The 21,866-nt window shown below is 43.2% G+C and overlaps 2 protein-coding genes and 1 pseudogene across 2 annotated transcripts; all 3 read right to left on the reverse strand.

Moving 5' to 3' along the window:
- Positions 1–2,853: 2,853 nt before the first annotated feature.
- Positions 2,854–4,093, reverse strand: he1.2 (hatching enzyme 1, tandem dupliate 2). Its single transcript, XM_060859134.1, has 4 exons — positions 3,976–4,093; positions 3,562–3,702; positions 3,356–3,473; positions 2,854–3,241 (listed from the first exon to the last, which is right to left on the reverse strand). The coding sequence occupies exons 1-4, from the start codon at positions 4,091–4,093 to the stop codon at positions 2,854–2,856; spliced, it is 765 nt and encodes a 254-aa protein (XP_060715117.1).
- Positions 4,094–13,379: 9,286 nt separating this feature from the next.
- Positions 13,380–14,584, reverse strand: LOC132838671 (hatching enzyme 1.2-like). The gene is made up of 4 exons (XM_060859174.1): positions 14,467–14,584; positions 14,052–14,192; positions 13,846–13,963; positions 13,380–13,731 (listed from the first exon to the last, which is right to left on the reverse strand). The coding sequence occupies exons 1-4, from the start codon at positions 14,582–14,584 to the stop codon at positions 13,380–13,382; spliced, it is 729 nt and encodes a 242-aa protein (XP_060715157.1).
- A 2,284-nt stretch (positions 14,585–16,868) lies between these two features.
- Positions 16,869–20,586, reverse strand: LOC132838903 (hatching enzyme 1.2-like; annotated as a pseudogene).
- Between the last annotated feature and the right edge of the window lie 1,280 nt (positions 20,587–21,866).

Raw genomic sequence — 21,866 nt, forward strand, 5'->3', positions numbered from 1 at the left:
TCAGTGGTACTTGCTACCTCTATCTGCTCTACAACATTCCCTTTTGACAGGCTTGCTTTGTAGCTGTTCCAACAAACCACACTGTCCTTATGTGACTGTGTTGATTTTGCCAGTTATTAACTCCATCATTAACAAGTGCATCCTTTCTGACATTTTTGCCAAATATCCTACAAGCAAAGCAGAAAGCAGCATTTTGTCTAGCTGAGTATTCCAGCCATCTGAAACTTTTGAACCACTGTTCTTGAAAGGCTCTTTTTTGTGTGACAAACTGAGTATGAGGGTATTGAGAAAGCTTTAACTGTTTAGGACCAGTGTCCTAATCTCCTAAGTCTGAACAGCACTCTTCTGTCTCTGCTGCTTTGGCTTGGTGGTCTCACGTACGGACTACACAGGTACGCAGTTTATTTGTCGCGCTGCTGTTTTTGTTTCACGCTCTAGCACAGAGGTGGCCAACCAGTCAGAGACCAAGAGCCACATTTTTTACTGTGTTACCGCAAAGAGCCACATCATACTCATGGGCACACTTGAACATCACATTTTTTTCCACTGCCATTTAGAGAGCAAACTTGACACAAATTGTTTACTCAAATGATCTTGCTTCTACTGGGAAACTTTGAGGTATTTTCATCCCACTCACATGCGTGTCTATGACTATGGACGACTCAACCAGGTCTTGTGCTACTCCACAGCGGCGGCGACCCGCTGGACTTAAATAGTCCAAAAATAAACACTTATTATAGGTGTACCATGCTGATTCAAACCATGAACCATGGTGAGGCGGTGTATAAGAAAAGCCTGGAGGATCATCAGTGACTCCGGCCACCCGTCCCACAGACTGCTCTCTCTGAAAGTCACCATAGAGACGCGTCTCCGGAGTACTAGCGCGCTTCCGGACTACACTTCCCATTCACCACTAGTCACGCTCATTATCACCACCACCTGTTTCTCATCTCCGCTCCCTTTATAACCACACATGAACTTGACATTTGTGCGAGGTCTCGACTAGTCTCTGTACTGTCATTCTGAGCGTTTTCCTGTGTTCTGATTTCCTGGTATTACTCTGTTTCCTGTTTCTGACTCTTCTGGCTATTTTCTGCCTGCCCCGACCTTTTGCCTGTTCTCGACTCTGATTTTGTCTATCCTCTGACATTAGTCCCTTTGCCCGTCTTGATTATTGCCAGTCTGACTACTCTTCTGATTATTATTAATACGAAGCTGCAAATGGATCCACAGCCGTATGCCTCCTCATTACAATAATATTTATATATTTTATATATATATATATATATATATATATATATATATATATATATATATATATATATATATATATATATATATATAAATGCATGTTGTATATAATATGTAGTGCATTGTAAGCATGTTTAATAGTGCACTGTGTGTACTGACTATGCATGAGCATTTTGCACATTTTCTCCTGGTAATGAGCATTTTGCACATTTTCACCCAAAATTTAAACTGTTTCTTAACTTCACATGTATGTAATTTGTTCTGTAATTTCTGGAGCACGCTCCCAAGAATTTCACTCACCAAGGCACATGTGCTGTGGTGATGTGACAATAAAAGTGACTTGACTTGATTCAGGATACTGACTCACCGATATGGTTTCTGAATCGGAAAAACTCTAAGTAAAAGAAAAGAAGCGTGAGACACAGCTTTGAAGCAACTTAGTTGATTCACAACACTACATAACGGGTTCTCACTCTGCATGTGTTTCACGCTGGATGACGGTCGTGCTGAGTGGTGCAGGTACAGAGAAGTAGAAGAAGAGAAGAGGATGACACCATTTTTAAGGGGGATGTTTTCATTTTCATCCTTAACACATACATTTTAAACCACAAACTACGGTGTATTTGGACATTATTTAACCTTGTAAAGGACGAACAAAAATTTTAGAATAACATAATTTCTTACTCCAAGTTTTAGGGGTGCTGAGCTCCTTTTTAGGGGTGCTAAAAAGGGGCTAGCCTCACCCATGCTACGAGTACCCAAAGCCAGAATACATCTTGAGACAAAGCTATCTTGTGTGTCTCGGTTCAAGCTAACCGCAGCTGCCACAGCTGCTGTAATAATAACGTTGTCTAATTCAAGCATATTCCTCAGCTGAAAGAATTTGTTGTGGACCATTTTGGTGTATTTCTAAGCCTCACTTATCAGTTTCACCCAAAGTATCTTGAACTGTCCAACAGAGTGAAGCAAAATTCAAAGACAGCATTACCAAATCTCCACAACTCCCTGGAATAATCCAATAATCCTATATTACGGTTCGTGTATGATATGCAAATTGTATAATAATAATCCAGGGAAGTCATGGCCTAATGGTTAGAGAGTTTGACTCCTAACTCTAAGGTTGTGGGTTCGAGTCTCGGGCTGGCCACGACTGAGATGCCCTTGAGCAAGGCACCGAACCCCCCAACTGCTCCCAGGGCGCCGCAGCATATATGGCTGCCCTCTGGTCCGGGTGTGTGTTCACGGTGTGTGTGTGTTCACTGCTATGTGTGTGCACTTTTGATGGGTTAAATGCAGAGAACGAATTCTGAGTATGGGTCACCGTACTTAGCTGTACGTCACTTTCTTTTTTCTTTCTTAATAAAGGTGTGACAATGAACCATTTTCAGCATTGATGATTCTGGGATGACTAAAAACTGTTTGATGTGGTTTAGGTGAAATACATTATTAAAGCACACGCTAGGAAAAAGATGCTTGTAGCCATTTTATTATATGATTCCATATTTTCTTAGCACAGCAATGAAGTCATTACTGGGTCCTCTATCTTTGGCAGTTACACAATGTTACAGCAAAGTTTAATCAAGTCAACATTTCTGAAGAATTTCAGCATTTGTAGAGCTTGTTGATCCTCAGGATGTCGATGGCAGACAGTTCCGTTCTCTGTCCGATCTCCACTGACGGATCAGGAATGGGAGTGATGGTGTCCAGACCGTTGATGGAGAAAGCTGTTCTTCCGTAGTGCATCACAGAAGAGTAGTCGTACGACGTGTTGAGGTTGTTGGTGTTCTTAAGCTCAAAATTTGACTTATTGGATGGGTCGATGTTTGACCAGTTGATGGTCACGTAGCTGTCACGATCACTCCTAGTATGCTCGTGGTAGAAACCAAGTGCATGGTTTAGCTCGTGCTCGGCGATGCCGTAGTAAACACAACCAAACCTGCTGAGAGAGACCACTTGAGCACCACCTGTTTTGCCCACATAAGAGTAGCATCTATGACAAAAGACAGAAGATTGTCCAGGTCAACATATGGACACTGCATCAAATGAGAAATAAAGAACAAAAATTTTTTTTTACAGATACTGGGAATGGTGCAGTGGTTCTCACCCATTTTGACTCTCTATGCTGAGGTAATCAGATTGATTTGTCCTGGGAACAAAACGGATGCAGGTTTTGTTGTGGAAGGAAGCCATGGCATTGGTAATAACAGTCCTGTCAGAGGAAGCTGTAAAGAACATGGGCAACACGTTAAAGAGATATAAACAGGGATGTGTCATAAGTGGACAATGTGAATAAGGAAGTCTTTCACTTACAGAAAACATTGCTCAATACGTAAGGCACCTGCACCAGGCCATTTGAGGACTTCTTCCAAAAGCAGCTGTTGTCACTGCAGACCAGAGCATTCCTTGTTCTTGGCAAGAGTATGTCTCCCTCCAACAACTCTTTGCTGGATCCTTCATCCAGAGAAACAAAAAGGGATAATTACAGCAAAACCAATAAACAGTACTAATGGTGGTTTCTTGGCATTTTGAGTCATGCATTCTTTTGTCGAATAAAACTTTACCAGCAGAGTTTGTCTCACTGGTGCAAGCAAGCAAAATAAAGAACAAAAGAAATAATTGCAAAATCCATATCTTAGAACAAGACAGGTTCTAGGCCCATAACTGTAGAACGTTAAGCAGTAATACTGCTGGTGGAGTGAGGTTGAGATTAGGGAGTTATCAGACCGTTGTTGATGGTGAGAATCCTTGACGTGATGTCCACATTCTCAGGTTGGTTGAGATAGAGGGCTTGCGTGAAGCCAATCAGCAAGGCTAGAATGGAGAGGGATGCTCTGAACTCCATGATGCTTCAGTGTTGGGAGATGATCTGGATGCTCCTTCACCGTAGCTCAGTGACTGCCAACTTTCTTTCCAGGCTTTTTATACACAGGTACACAAACAGAACCAACTTGGCGTGGTTTTCAGGGATTAACTCTAGGCGTTAGTGTCTACTGTCTAATTTGTGGACCTAAAGGGAGGATCCTCTGGACTCAAAACTCATTTTAATGCCTTGCTGAAGCAGAACAGGAGTCAGGAATTTGTTTGGATATTCAGGAGTAAGGGATAGGCTGTAGCTCTTAACGACTTCTTATAGATCTATTTTTCAGGCTCTAGTCTTAAGGAGTGACTTGCAAATTTGACGAACTTAGGAGTTAAACCAAGGTAAACAGTCTCTGTATGAATATCTGATCTTAATAGCTTCAGGTCATGTAGATTTATCTTGCAAAATTTCCAATTATTATTATTTTTGGCTCTGGAGAAGCACAATCTGCAACTAATACTTGTTTGAGAATGCAGACAAATTGAGTACTCAGGTAAAGTAAGGTGAACTTGCTGCTTCATTTGGAATGAAACGTGCAGCATTACTCACCATTTTCAAGTCTGTTTGAAGACTGATGATCTATGTTATAATTTTACATCAGCTACTGTCATAGTACTTCTTGAGCCACACCAGTCTTTCTAGTGGATTTGGAAAGAGTAGGGTATTGGGATTGGAGCTACATTAGGCCTTCAGTGATCTAGTCGTGAAATCAAGCTCTACCCATGTTCTTTCCCAACTCATTCATTGACATCCAGGAAACACAGTAACAGGAAAGTGTTTATGTTCAACCTGTCTTTGAAAGTGCTGGCTGAAGGTGATCAAACATCAAGTCTTGTTCTGTGCCACACAAAAAAATTAATCTCATGTCCAGGAGCCACAAATACTAAAACGAGGAATGTGATTTTCCCCCGGGTTTGACTTCACAACATAGTATTGTCTAGGTTCCAACTACGAGAATATAGATGTCATTTCTGTTACACTGAAGACACAAGAATAAAAACTGACCACAGAATCCAGACACTCAAGCTGAAAGACTGTACCATCAATGTGTTGGAGAACTAAACCAATCATCAGTAGAGACACCCATATAGAGAAATCCCCTGGTTACTAATCGACCGCTATGTCTTTGATTCCAAAAGTTTGTTAAGTCTAATACCTCATCACTTGGGTACGGTGTCAGGGAAATTTCTAAAGAAACAATTTAAGTACTCAGAACAATGACAGGTCTTTGGTACGTACAGTACCTTACTACGAATCAGGAGCGATTCTAGGGTCAGTCTATTTAGTCTGGGTTTAGTCTATTTAAACATAACTTCATCATTTTAACATTGATTCAACTAACTCCAAAATCCAGATTTTTTTTTAGAACACCAGCTTAATTGTGAGAGTTCACACAGACAGCCCCCTGTAACAAACACAAAACCTTCTTCACTCAGCTGTTTTCCTGACAGTTAACTCCATGTGCCTCCTTTTGTATCAACAGTCATCAGATTGGTTAGATCAGATTCAACTTTATTGAACAAAGTAACAGGAACCTGGACAACAAAATGTAATTGATCTTCTTTAAATTATATAAAAAGTAAAGATATAAAAAAAAGAAAGGGAAATCTTTGAAGCACTTCCCCTGAATCCCCATTTGGCTCTACTCTGGGAGAGTTAATCTATGTCTCCGGACTTTGAGGGTGGCAAAACTGTCAATGACCCTTTGGTGTTCAATTTCTTCAAGCAACTTCTTCTCAATCGACATCACAGCTAGGTGCTGGAGTCTGCTTTGGCCTGTGGTCCTCCTGAGCCATGTATGGAGCCGACGCAAGGCACTAAAAGGCCCTCACATGTACGGCTGCTAACTGGTATTGTCAAGGCAACCTGCATAACAGCTTTCAGTGAAGGGAACATTTCCGAAACTAGGAGTCTGTACTGTGCTAGCATGTCCTGAACTTAACCAGCCTCACTCTTGCGCTTCAGATAGTTTTTTGCAACTATCACTTCCTGGGACTTAAGTTCAATATGGTAATGCAGAGCCAGTGCTGTCAGATGAGGCTCAGACAAGAAATGGCCTGAGGTTGGACTGCATGCCTGAATTCCATTGAGCACATCCTCATTCACACCAGAAAAACGTCTCTCAAGTTCACAGATCATTCGGTCCAGACAAGGAAACAAAAGTTTCCTCTTGAGATCTTCAGACTCTGAAGAGCCACAGGTTTCACTGCCTGCCCCACAAGTTGACTCAACAACATATTCATCCATTCTTTTTGTCTTCTGCCTCTGTCCTGAGGATGATTCTACTGCTCTCTGCTTTGCCTCACACATAGCTAGGTGTCTTGATTGTGGAGAGGCACTCAATGATAGCTGGGAAATATCAATCACTGCGGTCACTGAATGAAGCTGGCATGCCCAGCATGTAGTTGACAACTGCACAAGTTCTCTTGGCTGCAACCCTTCTTTTGAGTGTCCACAAACTTATGGTGGTTTACAAGGGAGACACTAAAAAAAGAATGGAGACTTTCCAGCATGTTGAAGAACTCTGTGGCTTCAGAGACAGCTTTGCATGTGTGACATAAAACAAGATTTAACTCATGTGCATAGCAATGCACATAAATTGCCTCAGGGTGCTTATTTTAGAAATGGGCTTGTACATCTCCAACATCCCCACTAATGACAGCTGCCCCATCATAGGTCTGTGCCACACATTTCAACTGATCAATTCCCTTCTTTACCAACTGATTTTAATTGCAGCTGTTATCGAAGTAGCATCAAACTGTGACACCTCTGTAAGGGCTAGGAACCTTTCTTTGACCTTTCTTTCAACAGACACATATCTAACACAGAGTGCCAACTGTTCTATCTTTCCATCCCTGGCCTCATCAGCCATAATGGCATACATATTTGCTCCCTTTATCTCACTGATGATATTTCCTGTTAGTTCTTCTAAACAGCACTCTATCATCTCATTTTGGCAGATGAGAGGTACATGGTGTTTGAGGGGGCTGTGTATCTCTGCAAAAAGGGATATGCACTCTAGGAAATTGCCTTTGTTGTGACTTTCATCCGTTTCATAATGACCTCTGAATGCTATGCCTTGCTGTCCCAAGATGCAGGTTACTGCCATAATACGGTCTAGGTACTGCCTTCTTTCACTAATTTCAGTGGTACTTGCTGCCTCTATCTGCTCTACAACATTCCCTTTTGACAGGCTTGCTTTGTAGCTGTTCCAACAAACCACACTGTCCTTATGTGACTGTGTTGTTTCATGTTTTTGAAACTTGCTAAGTGCCTTTTGCCAGTTATTAACTCCATCATTAACAAGTGCATCCTTTCTGACATTTTTGCCAAATATCCTACAAGCAAAGCAGAAAGCAGCATTTTGTCTAGCTGAGTATTCCAGCCATCTGAAACATTTGAACCACTGTTCTTGAAAGGCTCTTTTTTGTGTGCCAAACTGAGCATGAGGGTACTGAGACAGCTTTAACTGTTTAGGACCAGTGTCCTTATCCCCTAAGTTTGAACAGCTCTCTTCTGTCTCTGCTGCTTCGGCTTGGTGGTCTCACGTACGCACTACACAGGTACACAGTTTATTTGTCCTGCTGCTGTTTTTGTTTCACGCTCTAGCACAGAGGTGGCCAACCAGTCAGAGACCAAGAGCCACATTTTTTACTGTGTTACCGCAAAGAGCCACATCATACTCATGGGCACACTTGAACATCAGCTTTTTTTCCCCTGAGGTGGCCAACCAGTCCCTGCTGAAAAATCCAGCATAAACCAGCATGAATTTCATGCTGGTCCAGGCTGGTTTTTACCGGTTCATGCTGGTATAGTGCTGGTATAATGCTGATATAGTGCTGTTCAGTGCTGGTATAATGCTGGTATAGTGCTGGGTGGCCAGCATAGTCATGGTGTTATCAAGCAAAACTGGGCTGGTGTAGATGGTTAACCAGTATGATCTTTCTGGAATGAGCTTTATGGGAACAACCTTTATTTTTGCTTGTGTATGTTTCTGTGTAACACATTAATATTTACAGCATTTGGCATTTGGCATTAATATAAGAATAAAACATAATATACTGTATTGGAATATATTTAATTATAAGTGTGTTTTTCTTTTGCTCCCTCTTTTGAATAAAGAACTGAAATAACAAAGAATAAAAACATTTAAAAATCGTTCGTTAAGGATTGTAAGGAGGAGTCGTACGGCTGGTGATCCATGTGCAGCGTGATTTTTATTAACAGATCGAATACAGACAGGCAGGGTCAAAACATGGCAAAACAATATCGAAGGGCAGGCACAAAATCATAAATGAAAAGGCAGGCAGAAGGTCAGGGCAGGCAGCAAACAATCGGAGAATCAGAATATCAAAACAGAGTCAAAACCGGAAAACAGAATAGCAACAAGGAAACGCTCAGAATGACAGCAAACGCTAGTCGAGACTTCGCACTGGGGGAAAGTTCAAGTTCAGTCTTTATAGCATGGGAAATGGGAAACAGCTGGTGGCGTAATTAGCCCAGCGTGGGGCTTTGTGGGAATAGTAGTCCGGAAGTGCCTAATATTCCGGCGAAGCTTCTCTGTGTTGCCGGCTGGGAGGAGTGGCAGGTGCGTCGACCGTGACAGAGCCCCCCCTGCAAACGGCTCCCGACGCGAGGGCGCGTGCGGCGCCAGGGTCGACTGTGAGGCTGGGGCACTGGCTTGTCCGGATGCCGCCAGTGAAAGTCGGCAGTCAGTGAGGGGTCCAGGATGTCCCCTGCTTTCACCCAGGAGCGTTTTTCCAGTCCGTACCCCTCCCAGTCGGCCAGGTACTCCAGGTGACCACCTCTGCATCTGGAATCTAGTAGCTCGTGGACCTGGTACGCCTTTTCGTCGCCGACTAGGAGGGGCGCCGGTGGATCGGTGGGGCCCCCTAGGTGACTCGCAGGTCCCTCGGTGGGCTTCAGCAGAGAGGCGTGGAAGGTCAGGGAGATGCGGTACGTCGGAGGGAGTGCCAGGCGGTAGGAGACCGGGTTTGGCGATCCAGAACGGCCCCACATACCGGGGGCTGAGCTTACGGCAGGGCAGACGGAGGCGGAGGTCACGGGTAGATAGCCAGACCCACTGACCAAGTTGGTAGTCGGGATGCTCTCGGCGACGCCTGTCAGCTTGCGTCTTCTGTCTGTGCACGGCTCGCTGCAGCTGCCGGTGTGCCGCGCTCCACGTCTCCTCACTGCGGCGAAACCAGTCGTTGACAGCCGGCAGCTCGGAGGGCGCGTCGGTCCATGGGAACAGTGGAGGTAGGAAGCCCAGGATGCGATGAAACGGAGTCAGACCGGTGGCGGGTTTGATGAGGGAATTTTGCGTGTATTCGGCCCATAACAAGGCTCCAGTCGTCCTGATTGCTGTGACAATAAGAGCGGAGGAAGTGGATGAGTTCTTGATTTAGCCATTCCGTCTGCCCGTTGGCCTGCGGATGGTACCCCGAGGTGAGGCTGACTTTGACGCCGAGCTGCTTGAAGAACGTGATTACACAAAGCCTCGGCGGTTTCGAAAGCCGTGGGGAGCTTAGGCAGGGGAATTAGACGGCAGGCCTTGGAAAATCTGTCTATTACTGTGAGGATGACCGTGCAGTTATTTGAGCGGGGAAGATCGGTGATGAAGTCCAGCGCAATGTGCGACCAGGGCCGTTGTGACCCGCGGAGGTGCTGGAGGTGCTGCAGACGGCGCAGGCACGGATGAATGCTCGTGCGCCCGCAGACAGAGACGGCTACCAGAACAGATTTTGTGCTAGGTGCGTTGTTCCGGATCGGTACGTCGCCGAGAATCGGAAGCGGGTGAAGAACATGGCCTACCTGGCCTGGCGCGGGTTCATGCGTTTGGCAGCGCGGAGATATTCCAGGTTACGGTGATCGGTGAGAACCGTGAACGGGTACAGAGCGCCCTCTAGCCAGTGCCGCCATTCCTCAAACGCAGCTTTCATGGCGATCCCCCACGTCGTAGTTATGCTCTGCCGGGGACAACTTGCGAGAGTAGTACGCACACGGGAACATATTGTTGGCCGCCCCCTGGCGTTGAGACAGTACAGCTCCAATCCCGATGCTGGAGGCATCCACCTCCACTATAAATGGGCGGTTCAGATCCGGATGGTGGAGGATGGGGGCCGAGGTGAAACTTTCTTTCAGGCGGCGGAACGCTGTCGTGGCTTCAGGGGACCAGGTGAGCTGAGTTGATGCCCTCTTAGTCATGGACGTGAGTGGTGCAGCGATCGCGCTGAACCCGCAGATGAAGCGGAGGTAAAAATTGGCAAAGCCCAGGAAGCACTGCAGCTCTTTAACGCTCTGCAGTCGGGGCCACTGCAGTACTGCGCGCACTTTGGAGTCATACATTGCGACCCCTTCGGCTGAGATGACGTAGCCTAGGAAGGTCGTTGAGGTTCGGTGAAATTCGCACTTCTCCGCCTTGGCGTACAGGCGGTGCTGGATGAGGCATCTGAGTACAGCTCGCACGTGTTGGATGTTCTCGTCCAGGGTTTCGGAGTAAATCAGGATGTCGTCTATGTATACAATTACCCATCGGTCTAACATATCGCGGAACACGTCGTTAATAAATGACTGGAACACAGCTGGACTGTTCAAAAGGCTGAACGGCATGACCAAATATTCGTAGTGGCCCGACTGGGTTGAGAAGGCGGTCTTCCATTCGTCCCCCTCTCTGATCCGGATGAGGTTGTACGGTGGCTCGTGTCTTGCTGATGGTCATCGCCACCACATACTACTTGTTACTCGCTAAAAGAGAGAGCGGAAGCTAAGACCAAAAATGTGTGTTGTAAAAGTTATATTGTGTAACGTTATTTGTGCATGGCAAATAACGTAGTGTGACATAGTGTGATGGCAAATGTCATTGTCCAATAAATATTTTAAACAAACTTATACATATATATATAAAATGTGTGTGTGTGTGTGTGTGTGTGTGTGTGTGTGTGTGTGTGTGTGAAGTGAATTGCAATTCTCTAGAAAATTGTCTTGGTCTTTATTTAACTATGAATATGCACTAAGAAATGTGATATGTAACAAATGGGTTTTGTTGTGGTCTTGCTGGGATTATACTAGCATCCAAAAGACAACATATGTTGACCAGCACACCAGCATCCCAGGCTGTTCGGCCAGTACACCAGCATCCCAGGCTGGTCGGCCAGCACACCAGCAACCAGCACCTAATGCTGGACCAGCATACCACCATCCCAAGCTGGTCCCAGCATGCAAAACATACCTTATGCTGGACCAGCAATGCTGGTTTTTTTTAGCAGGGGTCAGAGACCAAAAGCCACATTTTTTACTGTGTTACCGCAAAGAGCCACATCATACTCATGGGCACACTTGAACATCAGCTTTTTTTCCCTGCCATTTAGAGAGCGAACTTGACACAAATTGTTTACTCAAATGATCTTGCTTCTACTGGGAAACTTTGAGGTATTTTCATCCCACTCACATGCGTGTTTGACGAAAATACCGTATTGAACTCAAGTGAAGCGAACACGCACATTAAAAAGACACAAATACAAACTTCGATATGAACGTAAGAGCCACATGAAACCGGGCAAAGAGCCGCATGCAGCTCGGGAGAGGCGGGTTGGCCACCCCTGCAGTCTAGCAAGTAATAAACAGAACTGCATGCTTCTTGCGGAAGAACATTGTAACCGACACTACTTCTCTCCGTTTATGACTATGGATGAGTCAACCAGGTCCCGTGCTACTCCACAGCGGCGGCGACCCGCTGGACTAAAATAGTCCAAAAGTAAACACTTATTATATTTGTACCATGGTGATTCAAGCCATGAACCATGGTGAGGCGGTGTATAAGAAAAGCCCGGAGGATCATCAGTGACTCCGGCCACCCGTCCCACAGACTGCTCTCTCTGCTTCCCTCAGGAAGACGCCTCTGCAGCATCCGATCCCGCACTAGCCATTTACATTTACATTTACATTTACAGCATTTGGCAGACGCCCTTATCCAGAGCGACGTACATAAGTGCTTAAATCTCTAACATTGAATACATTAATGCTGGATCACTAAGTTACATACTTAAGATACCATGAGTTTAAAACATTTGTTCAAAGTTACAATGAAAGTGTCAAAGGTGTGTTTTTTTTTTTTTTTTTTTTTTTTTTTTTTTTTATTTAAATGCAAAAGATAATGAAAGAAGTGCTAGTTGAAGTGTTTCCTGAATAAGTAGGTCTTCAACCGCCGCTTGAAAATAGCCAGTGACTCAGCTGTCCGGACCTCTAGGGGAAGTTCGTTCCACCACCTTGGTGCCAGTACAGAGAAGAGTCTTGTAGTATACTTGCCTCTTACCCTGAGAGATGGTGGAACCAGTCGAGCAGTGCTGGTAGATCGGAGGGTGCGGGGTGCAGTGCGAGGAGTGATGAGGGCTTTGAGGTAAGAGGGAGCTGGTCCATTTTTGGCTTTGTAGGCCAGCATCAGTGTTTTGAATCTGATGCGTGCAGCTACCGGAAGCCAGTGGAGGGATCGCAGCAGCGGGGTGGTATGAGAGAACTTTGGCAGGTTGAAAACAAGCCGGGCAGCTGCATTTTGGATCATTTGCAGAGGACGGATTGCGTTCATAGGTAGACCTGCCAGCAGTGCATTGCAGTAATCCAGTCTAGAAATGACAAGAGACTGAACAAGTACCTGAGCAGCCTGTGTGGACAGAAATGGTCGAATCCTTCTAATGTTGTAGAGAAGAAACCGACATGAGCGAGTCACATTAGCAACATGAGAGGAAAAGGACAGTTGATTGTCCATGGTTACCCCAAGGTTGCGAGCTGTAGCCGACTGAAGGATAGCTTTTTCCCTCAGGCTATCAGACTAACAGTCATAACTAATACACCCTACAGCATACTTCCACAATATGGTATGCCACACACTGCACTTTAACTCCAACAATTCAACACTAGACTATACATACACACTGCATTTATACATACTGGATTATACATACACACTGCATTTAATTTAATAATATAATCTATCTGATAATAATCTATCTGTTACCACTAGACATTTCTGTATCTGTACAATCTATTGCACCTTAACATATTACATACTGTATATATAATATTTATATATATATATATATATATATATATATATATATATATATATATATATATATATATATATATATATATATATATGGATATATATATATCCATATTTTGTTAGCACAGCAATGAAGTCATTACTCTATCTTTGGCAGTTACACAATGTTACAGCAAAGTTTAATCAGGTCAACATTTCTGAAGAATTTCAGCATTTGTAGAGCTTGTTGATCCTCAGGATGTCGATAGCAGACAGATCCGTTCTCTGTCCGATCTCCACTGACGGATCAGGAATGGGAGTGATGGTGTCCAGACCGTTGATGGAGAAAGCTGTTCTTCCATAGTGCATCACAGAAGAGTAGTCGTACGTCGTGTTGAGGTTGTTGGTGTTCCTCAGCTTAAAACTAGACTTTGATGATGGGTCGATGTTTTCCCAGTTGATGGTCACGTAGCTGTCGCGATCACTCCTAGAATGCTCGTGGTAGAAACCAAGTGCATGGTTTAGCTCGTGCTCGGAGAGCACCTGAGCGCCACCCGATCTGCCCACATCGGAGAAGCATCTAAGAGAAATAACAAGAGATTAACCAGGTCAACAGATAGACACTGCATCAAATGAGAAATAAAGAACAACATTTTTTTTTTACAGATACTGGGAATGGTGCAGTGGTTCTCACCCATCTTGACTCTCTATGCTGAGGTAATCAGGTTGATTTGTCCTGGGAATGAAACGGATGCAGGTTTTGTTGTGGAAGGAAGCCATGGCATTGGTAATAACAGTCCTGTCAGAGGAAGCTGTAAAGAACATGGGCAAAACGTTAAAGAGATATAAACAGAGATGTGTCATAAGTGGACATTGTGAATAAGGAAGTCTTTCACTTACAGAAAACATTGCTCAATACGTAAGGCACCTGCACCAGGCCATTTGAGGACTTCTTCCAAAAGCAGCTGTTGTCACGGCAGACCAGAGCATTCCTGGTTCTTGGCAAGAGTATGTCTCCCTCCAACAACTCTTTGCTGGATCCTTCATCCAGAGAAACAAAAATGGATAATTACAGCAAAACCAATAAGCAGTACTAATGGTGGTCTCTTAGCATTTTGAGTCATGCATTCTTTTGTCAAATAAAACTTTTACCAGCAGAGTTTCTCTCACTGGTGCAAGCAAGCAAAATAAAGAACGAAAGAAATAATTGCAAAATCCATATCTTAGAACAGGACCGGTTCTAGGCCCATAACTGTAGAACGTTAAGCAATAATACTGCTGGTGCAGTGAGGTTGAGATTAGGGAGTTATCAGACCGTTGTTGATGGTGAGAATCCTTGACGTGATGTCCACATGCTCAGGTTGGTTGAGATAGAGGGCTTGCGTGAAGCCAATCAGCAAGGCTAGAATGGAGAGGGATGCTCTGGACTCCATGATGCTTCAGTGTGGGGAAATGATCTGGATGCTCCTTCACCGTAGCTCAGTGACTGCCAACCTTTATTCCGGGCTTTTTATACACAGGTACACACACAGAACCAACTTGGCGTGGTTTTCAGGGATTAACTCTAGGCGTTAGTGTCTACTGTCTATTTTGTGGACCTAAAGCGAGGATCCTCTGAACTCAAAACTCATTTTAATGCCTTGCTGGAGCAGAACAGGAGTCAGGAATTTTTTTTATATATTCAGGAGTAAGGGATAGGCTGTAGCTCTTAACGACTTCTTATAGATCTATTTTTCAGGCTTTAGTCTTAGGGAGTGACTTGTAAATTTGATGAACTTAGGAGTTAAGCCAAGGTAAACAGTCTCTGTATGAATATCTGATCTCAATAGCTTCAGGTCATGTAGATTTATCTTGCAAAATTTCCAATTATTATTATTTTTGGCTCTGGAGAAACACAATCTGCAACTAATACTTGTTTGAGAATGCAGACAAATTGACTAGTCAGGTAAAGTAAGGTGAACTTGCTGCTTCATTTGGAATGAAACGTGCAGCATTATTCACCATTTTCAAGTCAGATTAAAGACTAATGATCTATGTTATAATTTTACATCGGCCACTGTCATAGCACTTCTTGACCCACACCGATGTTTCTAGTGGATTTAGAAAGACTAGGATATTGGGATTGGAGCTAGGCCATCAGTGATCTAGTCATGAAATCGAGCTCTTCCCATGTTCTTGCCCAACTCATTCATTGACATCCAGGAAACACAGTAACTGTCAGGACTTAGCCCTGACTTTGGCCACGTGCATTTGTTATGTTCCTCGTCACGTGTCTGCCCCGCCTTTGTCTGCTCCTCCCGTTTCCACACACCTGTTTCCTATTGTAATTACCTGTGTCTATTTAACCGTGCCGCGTTGCCTTGTGCAGCGTGGAATCTACTGAGTTGTACTGTTTTGTACTGTTGTCCACTGTTGTCTTTGTCTGTGTCCTGTTTAGTGTCCTTTTAGTTAATAAATCCCTGTTCTGTTTTAGTATCCTGCATTTGGGTCCCGTTTTATCCTGCATTCACAACAGTAACAGGAAAGTGTTTATGTTCAACCTGTCTTTGAAAGTGGTGGCTGAAGGTGATCAAACATCAAGTCTTGTTCCTTGCCCCACAAAAAAATTCATCTCATAATCAGGAGCCACAAATACTAAAACGAGGAACGTGATTTTCCCCCGGCTTTGACTTCACAACATCTTATTGTCTAGGTTTCAACTACGAGAATGCAGATGTCATTTCTGTTACATTGAAGACACAAGAATAAAAACTGGCCACAGAATCCAGACACTCAAGCTGAAAGATTGTACCGTCAATGTGTTGGAGAACTAAACCAATCATCAGTAGAGACACCCATATAGAGAAATCCCCTGGTTACTAATCGACCGCTATGTGTTTGATTCCAAAAGTTTATTAAGTCTGGTACCTTATCAATTGGGTATGGTGACAGTGAAATTTCTAAAGAAACAATTTAAGTACTCAGAACGATGACAGGCCTTTGGTACGTACAGTACCTTACTACGAGCAACCGAAGCCAGAATACATCTTGAGACAAAACTATCTTGTGTGTCTCTGTTCAAGCTAACTGCAGCTGCCAACGCTGATGTAATAATAACGTTGTCTAATTCAAGCATATTCCTCAGCTGAAAGAATGTGTTGTGGACCATTTTGGTGTATTTCTAAGCCTCACTTATCAGTTTCACCCAAAGTATCTTGAACTGTCCAACAGAGTGAAGCAAAATTCAAAGACAGCATTACCAAATCTCCACAACTCCCTGGAATAATCCAATAATCCTATATTACGGTTCGTGTATGATATGCAAATTGTATAATAATAATCCAGGGAAGTCATGGCCTAATGGTTAGAGAGTTTGACTCCTAACTCTAAGGTTGTGGGTTCGAGTCTCGGGCTGGCCACGACTGAGATGCCCTTGAGCAAGGCACCAAACCCCCCAACTGCTCCCCGGGCGCCGCAGCATAAATGGCTGCCCACTGGTCCGGGTGTGTGTTCACGGTGTGTGTGTGTTCACTGCTATGTGTGTGCACTTTGGATGGGTTAAATGCAGAGAACAAATTCTGAGTATGGGTCACCGTACTTAGCTGTACGTCACTTTCTTTTTTCTTTCTTAATAAAGGAGTTACAATGAACCATTTTCAGCATTGATGATTCTGGGATGATTAAAAACTGTTGTGGTTTAGGTGAAATACATTATTAAAGCACACGCTATGAAAAAGATGCTTGTAGCCATTTTATTATATGATTCCATATTTTGTTAGCACAGCAATGAAGTCATTACTGGGTCCTCTATCTTTGGCAGTTACACAATGTTACAGCAAAGTTTAATCAAGTCAACATTTCTGAAGAATTTCAGCATTTGTAGAGCTTGTTGATCCTCAGGATGTCGATGGCAGACAGTTCCTTTCTCTGTCCGATCTTCACTGACGGATCAGGAATGGGAGTGATGGTGTCCAGATCGTTGATGGAGAAAGCTGTTCTTCCATAGTGCATCACAGAAGAGTAGTCGTACGTCGTGTTGAGGTTGTTGGTGTTCCTCAGCTTAAAATTAGACTGTGAGGATGGGTCGATGTTTGCCCAGTTGATGGTCACGTAGCTGTCGCGATCACTCCTAGAATGCTCGTGGTAGAAACCAAGTGCATGGTTTAGCTCGTGCTCGGCGATGCCGTAGTAAACACAACCCAAGCTGCTGAGAGAGACCACTTGAGCACCACCTGTTTTGCCCACATAAGAGTAGCATCTATGACAAAAGACAGAAGATTGTCCAGGTCAACATATAGACACTGCATCAAATGAGAAATAAAGAACAACAATTTTTTTTACAGATACTGGGAATGGTGCAGTGGTTCTCATCCATCTTGACTCTCTATGCTGAGGTAATCAGTTTGATTTGTCCTGGGAATGAAACGGATGCAGGTTTTGTTGTGGAAGGAAGCCATGGCATTGGTAATAACAGTCCTGTCAGAGGAAGCTGTAAAGAACATGGGCAACATGTTAAAGAGATATAAACAGGGATGTGTCATAAGTGGACAATGTGAATAAGGAAGTCTTTCACTTACAGAAAACATTGCTCAATACGTAAGGCACCTGCACCAGGCCATTTGAGGACTTCTTCCAAAAGCAGCTGTTGTCACGGCAGACCAGAGCATTCCTGGTTCTTGGCAAGAGTATGTCTCCCTCCAACAACTCTTTGCTGGATCCTTCATCCAGAGAAACAAAAAGGGATAATTACAGCAAAACCAATAAGCAGTACTAATGGTGGTCTCTTAGCATTTTGAGTCATGCATTCTTTTGTCAAATAAAACTTTTACCAGCAGAGTTTCTCTCACTGGTGCAAGCAAGCAAAATAAAGAACGAAAGAAATAATTGTAAAATCCATATCTTAGAACAAGACCAGTTCTAGGCCCATAACTGTAGAACGTTAAGCAGTAATAATGCTGGTGCAGTGAGGTTGAGATTAGGGAGTTATCAGACCATTGTTGATGGTGAGAATCCTTGACGTGATGTCCATGTGCTCAGGTTGGTTGAGATCGAGGGCTTGCGTGAATCCAATCAGCAAGGCTAGAATGGAGGGGGATACTCTGGACTCCATGATGCTTCAGTGTGGGGAGATGATCTGGATGCTCCTCTACCGTAGCTCAGTGACTGCCAACTTTTATTCCAGGCTTTTTATACACAGGTACACACAGAACCAACTTGGTGTGTTTTTCAGGGATTAACTCTAGGCGTTAGTGTCTACTGTCTAATTTGTGGACCTAAAGGGAGGATCCTCTGGACTCAAAACTCATTTTAATGCCTTGCTGAAGCAGAACAGGAGTCAGGAATTTGTTTGGATATTCAGGAGTAAGGGATAGGCTGTAGCTCTTAATGACTTCTTATAGATCTATCTTTCAGGCTCTATTCTTAGGGAGTGACTTGTAAATTTGATGAACTTGGTGGGATGAAAAGTTAGAGATCTGATCACACTATTCCATCACAGTTCAGTAGTGAGGATTTTATGAGATTCTTCACTGATATAATTATATAGAACAATATAGTCGATGTTCAACCCCTGAGAGTATCTTGTGACCCAGTCTTACCTAAAGCTCTACACTCACAACTACAGTGCTTTACAAGTACAGGACAGGAAGAGTGAGATAAGCTTATTACTACAGCTAAATTAACTTGTTTACTAGATCCCATTAAGTGCTAAATAAAGTTGGTGAATCTCTTCTTAATATTATTAACTTCTCATTATCTTTAGGTTACGTCCCTAAATCCTTCAAGCTATTAAGCCACTTATTAAGAAACCTAATTTAGATCCAAATTACAGACTTCACAGACTACAGATTTCATATCTTCCGTTTATGTCTAAAATACTAGAAAAGGTTGTTTCTGTTCAACTGATCTCCTTCTTACAGGAGAACAATATCTTTGAAGAGTTTCAGTCAGGTTTCAGGTCCCATCATAGCACAGAAACTTAACTTGTTAATGTCACAAATAACTTGTTCTTGGCTTCAGACCAAGACTGTATGTCACTATTAGTTCTACTTGACCTTAGTGTTGCATTTGACACTATAGATCACAACATTCTCCTAGATCACTTACAAAATTACACAGGTATTCATGGACAGGCTTTAAGTTGGTTTAGATCCTACCTGTCTGATTGATACCATTTTGTAGAATTAAATGGTGAATCCTTCTAGGATCGCTGCTTTTTTCAATATACATGCTTCCTTTAGGGATCTTCATTAGAAGGCATGGGATTAGTTTCCACTGTTATGCTGATGATACACAGTTATATATCTCATCAAAACCAGATGAAATAGTTAAATTGTCAAAATTAACTGAGTGCATTTAAGAGATAAAAGACTGGATGAGCTGTAATTTTCTGTTGTTAAACACTGATAAGACAGAAATACTACGTATAGGTCCAAAAACCAGTACACAGAAACTCTCACACTTTAACTTCCTTTTAGAGGGATGTTCTGTTACTAGTAGCTCAACAGTAAAAGACCTGGTGTTTATTAGACAGTAACTTGTCTTTAAAATCATATCACCATATTACAAACACAGCCTTCTTCCACCTTAGAAATATTGCCAAGCTGAGAAACATCCTGTCTGTATCTGATGCTGAGAAGCTAGTTCATGCTTTCATGACCTCTAGACTGGACTATTGTAATGCATTACTAGGTGGTTGTCCTGCATCTTTAATAAATAGGCTGCAGCTGCCAGAGTTCTCACTAGGACAAGAAAGTATGACCATATAACCCCAATTTTATCATCTCTACACTGGCTACCTGTTAAGTTTAGAATTGATTACAAACTGCTGCTACTTACGTACAAGGCTCTTAATGGTTTAGCTCCCATGTATCTAACTAGTCTTCTAACACGTTACAATCCTTCACGCTCTCTGAGATCACAAAACTTCTGCTAGTTCCCAGAATATCTAAGTCTACTAAAGGTGGTAGAGCGTTTTCTTATTTAGCTCCCAAACTCTGGAATAGTCTTCCTGATAGTGTTCGGGGCTCAGACACACTTTCCCAGTTTAAATGTAGAATAAAAACTCATCTCTTTAGTCAGGCGTACACATAATACATCCCATAATATTGTGCTCTAATACATCAGACCAAATGAATATTATCATCTAGTGCTTGCTAACATTATGAACAGCAGCTACACTAATTCCTCTCCACCTCTTCTCTCTTTCTACCCATCCCGAGGCATCCAGAAATTGTACCAGCTCCGACTGTCTTCTGTGTCATGAAGATTTTGGAAAATTTTGGATGCTGAGACATCTAGAGATCTACCAGCTCGTTAGACTCTGCTATACTAAAGAGGAGATGTGAACTCCATGTGGTCTATGAGGACAATAATCTCCTCATCAATACTGTTGTATCTTATATACAAGACAGAAACGTCATTCCGTGCCCAGCTTCGTGCCACTTCCAGCATACACTTGTATACTTCTTCATCAGTGCATCACATACCCACACACACATCACTACTGACCTCTACTGGTCATTATTATTTATAACAACATATGACATATACAACATTTATCAGACTGTATATTTATAATCACACCCCCAGTGTCACCCATATGAGGATGAGGTTCCCCTTGAGTCTGGTTCCTCTCAAGGTTTCTTCCTTTACCATCTAAGGGAGTTTTTCCTCCCCACAGTCACCTGAGTCACCTCAGAGAGAGAGAGAGAGAGAGAGAGAGAGAGAGAGAGAGAGAGAGAGAGAGAGAGAGAGACAGACAGACAGAGAGAGAGAGAGAGACAGAGAGAGAGAGAGAGACATAGAGAGAGAGACAGACAGACAGACAGACAGAGAGAGAGAGAGAGACAGACAGACAGAGAGAGAGAGAGAGAGAGAGAGAGAGAGAGACAGACAGACAGACATCCTGTAGTGAATGATCAGGGAAAAGACTGATCTCCTACTACATGGATCACAGATGCCTTATTAAACAACACAGATGTCTCCCTGTGGGCTTAGAGGGATTAACTAAACACACACACACTGTGCACATGAGTACAGATCTTCTGAGATCTTCCCTCTGTCTTGTCATTACAGCTGTCACACACCCCAACACATCCATCACTCCGAATAGAGAGGACATGTCAAACATGCTACAGAGCATTGAATATTTACGTATATTCACCGTGTGTGTGTGTGTGTGTGTGTGTGTGTGTGTATGTGTCTGTACACTTTTTACTGTTTTAAACAAAATACTATCTCCAAAGGTATTTCACTCTTCTCATCTTTATAATTTAAAGAGACATCTGTTTTGAAGCACACCATAACCCGACCCTTCCTGCTGTGCCTTTTTTACTGTCTTTGAACACTGGATGATGTTTTTCACTGTGTGTGTGTGTGTGTGTGTGTGTGTGTGTGTGTGTGTGTGTGTGTGTGTGTGTGTGTAATCAAAGGAAGCTGAGTAACCCAAAAACTTTTGAAAGCGTGGAATGTAGGTCAGGAGAGAAAATTTTAGTCTCAACCCAGTGTGTGCAAGCTTGTTATATATGAACAGAGCTTCCCTGAGGACACATACACACACACACACAGTTATGATGAGTGTCTAAATTCAGTTGCTTATCAAAAATGTGGGAAACATTGTACCACACACACACACACACACACACAGATATCTTGCTTATCATTTGTTCTGTGAATCTTGATCATATCCACGACGAACATGTGACGCTGGTGCAGAAATATGTTCTACTGAAATCC

Source organism: Tachysurus vachellii, chromosome 23 (genome assembly GCF_030014155.1).
Source record: "Tachysurus vachellii isolate PV-2020 chromosome 23, HZAU_Pvac_v1, whole genome shotgun sequence".
In the NCBI taxonomy this organism is placed as follows: Eukaryota; Metazoa; Chordata; class Actinopteri; order Siluriformes; family Bagridae; genus Tachysurus; species Tachysurus vachellii.

Bases quoted from the DNA above. Each gene is read 5' to 3' on its own strand.
- he1.2 (XM_060859134.1), bottom strand. From the start codon at position 4,093: ATGGAGTTCAGAGCATCCCTCTCCATTCTAGCCTTGCTGATTGGCTTC. The intron at 3,703-3,975 runs GTCTGATAACTC...CTCTGGATGAAG, and splicing joins GATTCTCACCATCAACAACG to GATCCAGCAAAGAGTTGTTG. The intron at 3,474-3,561 runs GTAAGTGAAAGA...TGTTCTTTACAG, and splicing joins CGTATTGAGCAATGTTTTCT to CTTCCTCTGACAGGACTGTT.
- LOC132838671 (XM_060859174.1), bottom strand. From the start codon at position 14,584: ATGGAGTCCAGAGCATCCCTCTCCATTCTAGCCTTGCTGATTGGCTTC. The intron at 14,193-14,466 runs GTCTGATAACTC...CTCTGGATGAAG, and splicing joins GATTCTCACCATCAACAACG to GATCCAGCAAAGAGTTGTTG. The intron at 13,964-14,051 runs GTAAGTGAAAGA...TGTTCTTTACAG, and splicing joins CGTATTGAGCAATGTTTTCT to CTTCCTCTGACAGGACTGTT.